This window comes from Plectropomus leopardus, chromosome 19 (assembly GCF_008729295.1).
Source record: "Plectropomus leopardus isolate mb chromosome 19, YSFRI_Pleo_2.0, whole genome shotgun sequence".
NCBI lineage: Eukaryota > Metazoa > Chordata > Actinopteri > Perciformes > Serranidae > Plectropomus > Plectropomus leopardus.
Genome location: NC_056481.1, coordinates 24458125 through 24470535, shown reverse-complemented (window position 1 = coordinate 24470535; position 12411 = coordinate 24458125). Strand labels below are relative to the sequence as shown.

Here is a 12411-nt window from a genome sequence, read left to right as displayed (position 1 = left end):
AATACGCAGCCCTGACAGACAACTTGTATCAGCCACTTTCCATGTATCCTGAATGCAGCATAAGACAAGATGCAAATGTGGCATTTAGCCATACACAGAAGTGCAGCTAGTGCAGTTTTTATTATTGGTTGCATTGTTTTACATAGTAAATCATACAGACTTGCACATATCTTGTGCCAATTCTCATACCTGAAAACTGGATGATATATCAGTTATAGTTAGCAACACAATGCATCAATCAGGAAATAACAGTATAATGAAATCCCTTATGTGCAATATGCGACATGCAAAAAGGCAGCAAGTGCAAGTAAATAATTTCCTCCTTAAAGTAGGTGCATAAAAATATGCAAATTAATTTAATGTCAAAGTTAAAACATGTCCAGTGTATGAGATATATTTCACACTTCGTCAGGATTATAAATAACAAAAACCCATGAGTGCAATAACTTATTTGAGGTACTTTTGCTCTGCTGAGGTAAGTGAATGTGACATGTAGGATCTAAAAACAGAACAGAGTATATGTAGGTCTGTATTTTTGTAATAGTTGTTAGTATTTAACCTCTGAAAGTATTCCCAGCTTTACTAAAACTCAAAAGTGGGCAGGTTTGGTTCTTTATCACTAAAATGAGTAAATTTGTGAATGTTTTTGTCATCTGAGAAAAACATGTAAAGCCCTATGCTATGGGAGATTGTCTATCTTGTAAAGTAACCCGCGTAAAGTTCAGACTTCTCCAGAGAATGTGACAAACATCCTCTAAATGTCCCAGTCCAGAGTTTCTAAATCCCAAGACATTCTAAAAAATATTGCCCTGACAGCTTCAGTAATATGAATCTTAACTGTGATCTGTGTCACTTTGGCATGGAAACAAAAACACCCGATCTCTGATCCGCCCGTTCCCTTTCAGCACCATCTTGTCCTCGTACACGGACACCGTGCCAAAGGCATTGCCGTTGGGTGGAGTCTCGATCACCCCCTCTAACGTCAAGTGGTGCACTCCCGTGTCTTTATCCTGGTAGTATCCACCGTCATGGTCGTGTCCAGCCATGAAACACACCACACTGCTGTGGGAGCTTATGATGGCCAGGAGCTCGTCAAAGTTCCAGGCGAGGCAGATGGGTTCTGTGGAGCGAGGGTGGACAGGGAGGTGACCTAAGGAGGAAAACAAACGTTGAGGTTTTTTTAAGTCGTACAGGAGGACAGCAAATGATGTCCACGATATATGTCAAAACTGAAACAAAGACCGTTTTTACACATTGCATCTAGCCTTGGGCAGTATCACAGTATTAGTGTATTCCAGGGTATTTCTAAATGTTTTTGTAATACTGTCATAAATACAAGCACCCTCTCTCTATTAAACTCATTGTATGTAGTGCACAGCAGAGCTCAATCTCTGCTCTCTACTGGAGAAACAGGCAGCTGAGCTGAAAGACACCGTAACACCTAGTGGTGCAGGGAGAAGTAACAGGACTGTTAACAGCTGGCGGCCAGCAGGCAGAGAGAGGCTGTGGGGAATAACAGTGCTTTTTTTATATCTAACATGGTGATTAAGGATTCATTTTGACCAAACCAGAACTGATGATTGTTGAAACAGTGAACTTACTTTTTTTTTAAGATTATTTTTTGGAGGCATTTTCCCTTTATTTATAGGACAGCTTGAGAGGGACAAGGAAGGTAGGCAGCAAAGGGCCACAAGCCGGACTCAACCCAGGCCGCTGCAGAAGCTTGAGGCATATGGGGTGCATGCTGTGCCCAGTGAGCTATAGGTCGCCCCGGAACAGTGGACTTACTAACTAGATTACTAACAAGAGTAACCAAGACGGTTTGGATGAGTTTTATTGTGTTTCTGTCGAATGTGTTTTATTGATTAGTTAGATGGCAATTATGCCTTGAAAGTCCTCAGTGATCAAAACAAAGTTTTTTCAAAGTTAATTCAAAAGGTGTACAGCTGCATTTCTGTGTTTAATAAGGAAAATAGCTGTGAGAATATTACTGTTATTAACATTTTGTGGGTTTCTTTTGTGTATTTATTAGTCTGGAAAGCTGAAAGTAAGTAGCTAACTTGCTGTTGGGGGGTGAATGTTAGCACCGCACACTTGGAACGTCATATACCATGTACCCCGGTGAAATTTCAGGAAGGTCTAAAGGTCTCAAATATTGCATATCAACCAAGCCTACTTGCATCAGAATGCATTTTGGGTGATCACATTGCAATCAGACCACATAAAAGTACAGGTATAAATACACCAAAACTGCATTGAGGGATTTTTATCTGATCATATTATTATGAAAAGGTAAAAAAAAATAAGAAATTTCTTGTACTCAAACAAATAAATAGCAAGAGAGATATCGGGGGAAATTATCTTTGTAACTGGCACTTCATAAAAGCAACAGATTTACTTACTGACAATAGTGACTCTTTCCCTTTTGTCATCCGCTGAAGACAGAACAGAATCCAGCCAGTCCAGCTGGTCCTTACTGAACCCACCGTTGAACATAGTAAACCTCTGCAGCAGGCCCTCAGACACTGACACAAGAACACGACAGGGGGAAAAAATTATAATCTACTAATCTAAGAATGTAATCATAGGTGTGAAGGTTGTGACTTTTTGACAATGTGTTATGTGTGCAACACACTGCAGGAGAGAGTTCAGCTGCCATGTGACAGTGAGGGTCAATTATTGTTATTGTTATAAAGTGCTGCTGACGTGTATGTTACACCCTAGACACATGGCAGACGGTAGATGGTTGGCTTTGTGTGTCATGGCCTTAAAATTTCGCTCCTGTCACACTCGTTTTGTTTCGGTATTTGACAATGCTGGCTCACAGAACGTGAGCAGCATGATGCCGCTGTTGTTTGTTTCTGCGTTAGCCTCGAGTGGCCATTAGAGGGACTGCAGTTTTGGCAATTCTTCATTTTCTTGATTTTTCATATATATCTTAGATTTTCCTATTGTCTGTTGTAAATTTTACACTATTCCTCTTGACTTCTGCACTTGATTATTTGCACAAAATCACCAAAACAATTTCCTTGGCAAACCTATAATAAAAAACTTTTCTGAACACTCATGACATTACAAATATATTATTAGTTTGATTTATTAAGAAAATGTATTGGATTATATATTATGATAATAAATGTAGAGCTAGTTATAAAGTAATATTGTGACTTGTTAGCAGGACAGCATACCTGGGGGACAGTTGAGATCCTCGTTGTTGTTGTGCTGGCTTATTAAAGTCAAAGCATCGCCGTACTGTCCGCTGGACTGCTCTCTGCCCAGCAGGCTCACATCGTAAGCATCCAGTACCACGAATCTGAACCCGGGGAACGGGCTGAACTGGTAGGCGTAGATCTCCCCGCCGGCCGGGGCTCCGCTCTGACTCCCGTCGGTGTGCGGGGTGCTGTTGAGCTGTGACCGCAGCAGCGCGCTCCTGCTGAAGTTATAGAACTCGTGGTTGCCCCACACATGGTGGACCTCCACGGGGCTGGAGCTGAACTCTCTCAGCACCGTGTCCAGGGCTCGCTGCGAGGTGGCATGGCCCTTGTTGAAGCCGTCGATGATGTCTCCCAGCTGGAGGATAAAGTCTGGTCTGACAGCCGACTCTGACCAACTTTCCTGTGCTTTCCTCAGCAGCTGCAGACTGCTCCGGTAGTACCGCCTCCTCGTGCGCGTGAAGTTGTATCCGTCGTCCAGGTCTGCGTACTGAATGTCCGCTATCACGCCGAAGGTAAACAGCGGCGTTTGAGGAGGACACTCGTCCATTGTCGATGATGTCTTTGGAAAAGGTAATATTCGTTTGTGTCTGCCGAGGGAGCAAAGTGTACAAGTGACACCTGCCGGGTACCGATACTTTCTCAACCTCCGCACATGACGAAATACAGCCAGGCTGTCAGAACTGTAGCGGCGTTTCCGCTGTCGCCCGACACGATGACAGCACGGAGTCACAAGTACAGACAGATAAACCAACGACTTCCGGGTGTATCCTTCAAAATAATGCGAGAAAAAGCGTGGATATCAAGAACAAGTGGATACGTGAAAGTAAAATGGCCGCCCATTTGTTCAAAAGGAACTTGTTCATTCAAAAATTCATTAATTTTTTTCTTTGTTTGTAAAAAGTATACTTTTCCCTGCCTGTTGACAGGCAGGCAAAAGTGTCTACCCCAATATTTTCTGTCTACATACCGAAACATGAAGGTCACAAATAGTATCACATGGTCCCTTTAGCTGCTCAGTTACTTATTTTTAATAAGTATAATAAGGGGCTGTTTTTTATTTATCAGTGGAGGTAGCAGGGGTGTGTCTTCATTTTAATTAATTCTTCTGTTTTTTCATTTTGTTTACTTTAAAAATAAAATAAAAAAAAATATAGGTGGTAACATATAAACAAAGTAAAACAATTGAAAGTTCTATGTCCCTTCCCTAAGCCAAACTTAAAAAAAAAGGGATAAACCCCTCCCCAGTGGGTACAAAATATTTAACATACCTCCCCCTATATAAAAAAACAGTCCCTAATAGAGAGTGGATTTCTCAGCAGCTATGAAATCAGCTCTGCCAAACATTGTCCCTTCCCCTTAAGTTTCTGGACAACTACATGGTATTATTTGCACATATTTTATATGGGGCTACAGTGGCTCAATTTTATGTCATTCATTTCTAAGAAACTAATTATTAATCATACAGTTTAATTGTCTGAACCATTCAGGAGCCCACCTCAGTGAAGAAAAAGTGGTTCTAGAGCTGTTACTGAAAGAAGCACCTGCAACAAACGGTCTGATCCTCAAACACAAACATATTTTCAATTCTGTTAATATTGTAAATTGTTCAATACACTAATGTGATGCAGGAAATTCACTTCCTACGCTCTTTCTCTCACACAAATATTTTGCTCAGAGTTTGGTCGTCCCCGGGGAGACCAAACAAAATCTATTTAGGGCCCTGAAAGGAGTTTGACTGGCCCCAATAGAGGTTGTTTTTTATTTTGCTTTAATTCTGTGGTTTTACCTTACATTAACAGAATAAAATTACCTTTCTCAATGTTGTAACAATGTTGTTCTGGAAACTGCCACAGGGGGGCACTGCACTGTATAAAAGTACACACTGTAAACATCCATGATAATTACATTAGGTAATGGAAAGTTTCCAATTGCTATAGCCATACATTTTCTCAAGAAAACACTGAAAATACAAGCTTAGGATATGTATTAACATATAATATATTAATATTGCTTTTTAATGCATAGATAGAAAGACGCAGGTCTGTAGAATGATGGCACAGGTCAGTTCTCTGTCACATCCTCTGCTGAAGGGATTTCCTTTTCCCCGCCTGACAAAAGAAAACACACAATCACTTAAGTGCACTTTCAGGTCTCATTATATCAAAGCATTTTAGGCATATGGCAACAACATTTGAAACTACGGTCACAAAAACAGCCATGACGTTAATGAATGCCTCAGAAACATCCAACACGAAGGCTGAGTTTAAGCAGATTGGCATATTTTCTGCAGGTTTCTGTAATGTAAGGTAGATTATTTTTCTGTTATTTTATGCACCTTCTATGTAGTAAAGCACAAAAAGCTCAGATTTGTCTGTTTTTTTCCTCTAAAATAGTGTTGATGAAGTTCACCTGAGGTGTCTGAGCCTGCAGTCCACAGTGTCGGACCGGTCACACACTTAGGAATCCACTTGAGGATGGTGTTGGAGGCCACCTCGCCCCACTCACCCTCAGCCCGGTCCTGCACAGAACGAAGGAGACTATTTTTTAAGAGGAAGCAGCATGACTGTCGCAACAAAACATCTGCAAACTCCAAGCTCACTGAGGATGACACACACTGTATTTTTCATCTCCAACATACTTCTTATAGTTACTAACATGCATCTTAAAGTTTTTATATAGTCACTCAGCATGGCCAGTCACATGCATATACAGTCAATCATGCACTTAGAACAGGCAAGTGTGCACAATGGAAAAGGAGAATAATACTTTTAGCAGTGTATTCAACTGCAGTGATGCATTCTTGTGCATGAAAAGACATTGTCATAATTAAAAATACCCAAAAATCATCATGCAAGTCATTGAGTGATCCATGCTACTGAAAAAAAGGTTGTGTATAGAGGCAGCTGCAGCACCTCCTCTGCTCCCTCTGATGCCCCTAAGGTGAAATAACCTTCTCTTGAGCCTGGATAGGATGACTTCTGTGTTTTGATGTTTTTGCCGTTGTCCTCATCAGTCGCTGGCTGGAGTTTCCGTGAAGAGAGTTGGTTATGGTTATGTTGTGTCTCTGCACTGTGTGTTATATCAGTGTGTTCTGACAAGTTCCAGTTTTCCAGATTATTGTAGGGAAATTAAACTGGATTGTGCTGATGTGGAGTTACCTGCTCTGATTGGTGGTATTCGCCATGCTGCTCACAGCCGATGTCGAACACGTACTTCCCCAGGCCATTCGGCTGCAAGATAAGAACAGGATAGCAACGACAGCTTCAACATTGAGGACAGAATCTGCTTTGTTAATGACAGTGTTACAAAGTGATACAATTATATAAACATTACAATTATTTAAAGTAAAACTACAACCAAACAGTATTTTAAGCCATAACTTAAATACCTGGCAGCTGATCATTATTTGAAACCAACAGAGCTTTTTTGGGTTCTTTCTCAAGTGGATTTCTGGCATTTCTTGGTGTGTTTGTAGCAATAGAAGAAGGTATAGTTTTGGACAATTCCAGCCGTTTGTCGGGACAAAAACAGGTATTTCAAGCCAACAGACCACTGTTTAAGGACAAATTTTAACTAGAATTCAAGCATTTCTTGATGTGTTTGAAGCAAAAGTGTTCATTTTTTAACAAGAGTTTGGAGCATTTCCTGGTGTGTTTGTGGTGACAAAAACAGGCATTTTTTAGTGTGTGTTTGGGGCATTTTCAGTCCTGTGTGCAGTGACAAAAGTGGGTATTTTGTTAATAAAAGTACTGGATATTTTCATCTGAATTTGTTTCAACAAATGTAGGGTTTTTGTGTGTGCGTGCATTTTTTTAAACATCATTTTTTGACAGCTTTTTTGTCTTTATTTGACAGCACAGAATGTAAGGGGGAGAGAGAGGGGACAACATGCAGCAAAGGACCGCGTGGTCGAAGCGAAACCACGGCCGCTGTGGCAAGGGCACTGCCATTGTACGTGGTGCACCTGCTCCATTCACTGAGCTATTGACGCACAAAAGCAGGTATTTTTTAACAAAGAGTTCAGGACATTTCTTTAAGTCTTTGTAGCAACCAAAGCAGATACTTTCAAAAAGTGAGGGGGGCATTTTGACCCCTGATTGTAGCAGACATTTTATAATGAGAGTCTGTAACATTCCCAGCCTTGTTTGTAGCGACAAAAACAGTTATTTTTAATGAGAATTTCTGACAATTCCAGCTATGATTGTAGCAAAAAAAAAAAAAGCGGGTACTTTTTGTACAAGACTTTGGGACATTCCCTTATCTATTTGCAGCAACAAAAGCAGTTATTATTTAACAAGAGTTCAAGAGATTTCCAGCTGTGTTTGTAGTGACAAAAGTGGGTATTTTTAATGAGAGTTTGGGACATTTCCAACCATGTTTTGTAGAGATCTGGAAACAAGCTCAACTTAGAGGTTGAATGTAAAGTGAGTGCACCTGTAATGTTGCTAATAATACTTGTCTGTGTGTACTGTACTATGATGGAATTTAAAAAGGTCAAGTTTGGAAATAATTTTATCATTTGTCTAACTTGTGAGTTCACAACCTGCCCAATTGTCAGACTGCTCATATTTCCTGCCTAACTGGATACATTTTAAGCAATGTTCGCGCATTCTGAATTTTCTACAAGCAATCATTACAGCTTTATTCTGCAACTTCAAAATGGAGTGTAGAAGAAGTGAGTTTAGAGATACTGCCAATGTGATTAAAGTAAAGAGATTTACAGCCCAATATATAGGCCTACTTTAACTGAAAGCTGAGATGGTATAACTACTTGTATTTGATATTATCCTTAAGCATCTACAGTATTACTCATCTGACAGAGATTCATCTTGCCTAGCATAAATAAACCAAACTGTTTAGACCATCATGGTCCTGCAGACCCTACTTAGGCAGCATGAAAGATATTGCATATTTCCATTGATCATTTGCCAAGCATTTTGTAAATAGTAATCAAAGTAATCAAAGTAGAACTTACATAGCTGTTGACAAAGTTCCCCTTGTATCTGTGGTTAGAGTGGATGTACTCTCCAGCTGACTCCATCTTGCCGTTCACCCATGAGCCCTTGTACTTTGAGCCAGTTTCGTGGTAGTGGTAAATGCCCTGACCATGCCTGGCAATCAGACAACACAGAGGAAGTCACCAGTTTTAAAATCACCATTTTATGTACGTAAGTAGAATGAATTTCATATTGTGCACATAAAAAGATGTACATTTTTACTAGGCTAAATCTGGCTGAAAAGAGAGACATCTGTTATTTAGATTTCCGAGACTATATATCACATTTAGGTCCTACTGCATTTTTAAACATACTAATTTGATGCTGTCAAAACAACACATGCAACCTACGTAGATACCTGAAAATGTCATCATCTTCATCATATAGTTTGAAATGTAAATCAACAATTCCACACTTAACCCTCTAATACCTGAGTAAATTGGCTTGATTTCTTTCAAAAAATAAGGGAGGATGAGAAGCAATTTAACAAGAAATGGACCACATAATAGCAAGAAATCAGTTAAAAAAAAAACAACAAACACAATAACTTTAGAATAAGCAAAAAAGAAAAAAAGAAAGGTAAAAAAGAGAAAGAAATAAGGGAAAGAAAATGGCCTAAAAAATGTACTGATTTTTTTTTCTCTTTTTTTCTGTAACATAATTTTAAATATTTTAACAAGAGAATTTGAAATCGTTTTTATTTATTGATTTATTTATTCAGTTTGCAAGACATTTCTTGCCAAGTTCCTCATTATATTTTTTTCTATGTTTTTGAAAGAAACCAAAACTGGTTTTAGAGATTTACATGGCAGTAAAGGAAACTGATGTTGATCCAGGACTTAAATGGTTAAAAAAATATATATTTAGATTTTTTAAAATAATGATATCCCAAGGTAAATGATGTTCTCATGTAACTGTTGGTATCACTGAGTTCAGATAAAAGAAATCAAGTAAGCTTCAAACTGAGATGATACTCGAAGCAGACAAAAGAAAAGTGTGCTTCCAGAAAAAAAACTACAAACGTCTCAGTGACACTTGTGACTGTAAAACTGTAGATGTACCTCATATGTTTCAGCCACTCTCCATCATACGTGTCTCCATTGGGGTACGTGTAGACCCCATGATCCTGTCTCAGGTCCTCAACCCACGATCCTGACAAAGAGACAAAAAGAGTTTGTTTCTGAAGCTCCATGTTAACTTAATTTTTAAAAGACACTCCACACACGCACTAATGAAATGCAGAAATTGGCATCTATCTCAACTCGCACGCTTTAGCTTTGTGGTACCTTCATATTTGGAGCCATCTGGATAGTAGAAGGTGCCCTGTCCATGTTTCATGTTCTGGTAATAATCTCCCACATATCTTGCCCCATTCTTGAAGTGATATGTCCCCTATTGACAAAAATCCATATACATCAGTCAGAGAAAATATTCTTGTTTAAGTGCCAGTGGAAGATCCCCCATACCCCCTGACAGAGGTTCTAACTAAGCCTCTAATGACCTAAAATCCTAGAAGCATCCTAATATCTTAAAAATGAACTAAAATCCTACAAACATCCTAAAATCCTAGAAGTGCTCTAAAATTTTAGAAATTATCTGAAATCCTATAAATGTCCTAAAATCTTACAAACATCCTGGAAACCTAGAGATGTCTGAAAATCCAAGAAACGTCCTTTAATCTTTGACATGTCCTAAAAATCCCAGAAAAGTCCTGAAATGCTAGAAATTTCCTAAAATCTTACAAATTTCCTACAATCCTACAAACATCCTAAAATCCTAGAAGTGCTCTAAAATCCTAGAAATGTCCTAAAATCCTAGAAACATCTGAAAATCCTCACAAATCTTAGAAATGCTGGAAATATCCGAAAGTCTTACAAACATCCTGGAGACCTAGAGACGTCCTAAAATCCTAGAAACGTTATTAAATCCTTGAAACTTTCTAAAATCTTAGAAACATCCCCATATCCTCAAAACGTCCTAAAGTCATAGAATCATACTAAAATCCTAGAAATTTCCTAAAATCATAGACATTTCGTAATGACTTAGAAATGTCCTGAAATCCTTGAAGGTTCCTAAAATCCTAAAAATGTCCAAAAATCCTACTGCGACTGGCCCCTTGCCTCCTGTCATTTTGCAAAGGTGGGCCCAAAAGCAAAGCAAAGCATGTAGACTATCTAAACTCTTTAAACTGTTATCTGCCACATACTGTCAATTTTGTGTGGTGGACCTGTTGAATATTTAAAAAGCTTTATTAATGACAGGATACCTATCCTGACCATACTTAGACTATAGAGCTTGTGTGATTTTTTTCAGGGCATAGCAGGCTGCAGAAATCTACTGTTTATCTACTGCACTGTATTATTACTCCTATTTCTTGGTTTTCAGTTTTTTGTGTACTTGTGTTCACTTAGCTTTATCAAACTTTGTCACAGCTGACATTTTGACTTCCCAAAGCAGAAAAAGCACAGGTTAAATTGATAACGTGCACAATACCAAGACTTCCTCTTAATAGAATGCAGCTATCAATAATGTTAATAAATACACCCGTGCTTTTCCTGTTAGGACATTTCAAAATGTGTGCCGTGAAAAAGGTCTATGAAGGTGGTGTTGACTTGATTTGATTAGACTCGACACATCATAACGGTACCTGTCCGTGTCTCCTGCCGTTCTCGTACTGTCCCTGATAGATGTCTCCGTTTGGCAGGACAGCTTTACCGACTCCGTGTCTCTCTCCGGCTTCATTTCGGTCTCCTTCATATTCCTGCGCCAGTCAAAAAACCAGAAAGTTTGTCTCCAGCGACAGAGAAGGTGAGACCTCCTACCAGCTGCTGTCAACTAACAAGGTGAGTTAATGCTAACATTAGCTTCAGCCTGCTACCGTCATAACAACAAACTGAACACAGCATGTAACGCTAGCTCTTTCATTAAAGTCTCTCACCCCGAGTTTACTGCGTTCATCATCAAACTCATCAGATCCGACATCCGACATTTTTCTCTCTAACTCTCTTAGTAAAGATGATGTAAAGATTTATTAAAAAAGCTAGAAAGATACAGAGACACCGCTGTGCGTTTTAGTTTACGGTTGCCATGACAACAGCTAATCCCACGTAGTGCACTAGAATAAAGGGGCTCTGATCTCACGTGACCAAGAATTGCCTATCCATAAAAGTTTTTTTTAACGCCCAAGGGACCGTTTATTATATAGGGGTGCAGGGAGACCTGTGTTTTTTAATTAGGAGTAAAGTAACAGCATACAAATTTGAACGCCTGTATATTGTCTTTATTTTACCAGCATTTTTTTTAAAGAAAACATGCCATTTAAACTGTTTTCTTTCTTTCTGTTTTCTTCTTCCATTTATCATAGCAACAAACTGTGAAAACAGAAATTATCATTGGTGCATGTGCAACAAACGCCTCCTTCAGAAGAAAAAAAACCCAAAACATAATCTTAAAATGGTGATATTTCATCAAAATCACTTTTTTTTTCTACGTCTCATTTGAAATTGATCAAAAATAAACCATGTGACAATAGTTCTGCCTCCTCCAGACTGTTGGGACGGTGGGTAGAGTCCGAAATTGGAAAAAAATACGGTCTAAATATAAAAACTATATAGCCTATGTACAATCATAACACAATACCAACACTAGCAGGAATGGATAGACCCAAAAATACATTTTCTGATGATATGGAATTTTTAAAAATGTGACATTAAGGTAAAAAAAAAAAAAAAATAACAAAAGAGCCAAAAATTTACTTACACACTGTACCACCCCGTTCTCTTCTAACAGGCCTCATACCTTTTCAGAAAACAGTTTTGTTTGCAAATTGACAATTTAGAAATTATCCACTTTTTTAAAACTTCTAAAAGGACATTGTAGCTTTTCAGCCTATATGTAATCCTCAAACTTTTCTAAAAACCTAAACATGGAGATATTTTTAGGAAAAATAGTTTATACTGGACAGTAGCCAGTATTCCAATATTTACATAACAGAAAGTCCTGTCTAGGCAGCAGAAAACCCTTGGAAGTTTTTTTGTAATATCGCCCATAATATCCCAACGTCACCATTAAGGCTGTGTAATTCAACATAAATCATTACAGTCTATGATGATTTGGCTGTGCAAAACTTAAATATAGACTTTTGTTTCCAATTAGGCTAAGTGACCCTGAATGCTCAAGCTCACTCAGCAGTAGGCCTA

At 38.7% G+C, this 12411-nt stretch overlaps 2 protein-coding genes across 3 annotated transcripts; both read right to left on the bottom strand.

Moving 5' to 3' along the window:
- Nucleotides 1–72: 72 nt before the first annotated feature.
- adprm (ADP-ribose/CDP-alcohol diphosphatase, manganese-dependent) lies at nucleotides 73–3925 on the bottom strand. Of its 2 annotated transcripts, XM_042507412.1 has the most exons (3): nucleotides 3189–3925; nucleotides 2403–2525; nucleotides 73–1150 (listed from the first exon to the last, which is right to left on the bottom strand). In XM_042507412.1, exons 1-3 carry the CDS (start codon nucleotides 3760–3762, stop codon nucleotides 834–836), a joined length of 1014 nt encoding a protein of 337 aa, XP_042363346.1. In that variant the 5' UTR covers nucleotides 3763–3925; the 3' UTR covers nucleotides 73–833. The 2 variants fall into 2 exon arrangements, with proteins under 2 accessions (XP_042363346.1, XP_042363347.1); XM_042507413.1 differs by lacking the exon at nucleotides 2403–2525.
- A 1332-nt stretch (nucleotides 3926–5257) lies between these two features.
- On the bottom strand, nucleotides 5258–11243 carry rsph1 (radial spoke head component 1). Its single transcript, XM_042508638.1, has 8 exons — nucleotides 11151–11243; nucleotides 10860–10973; nucleotides 9499–9604; nucleotides 9274–9364; nucleotides 8191–8326; nucleotides 6374–6445; nucleotides 5625–5733; nucleotides 5258–5323 (listed from the first exon to the last, which is right to left on the bottom strand). Exons 1-8 carry the CDS (start codon nucleotides 11199–11201, stop codon nucleotides 5277–5279), a joined length of 726 nt encoding a protein of 241 aa, XP_042364572.1. The 5' UTR covers nucleotides 11202–11243; the 3' UTR covers nucleotides 5258–5276.
- Between the last annotated feature and the right edge of the window lie 1168 nt (nucleotides 11244–12411).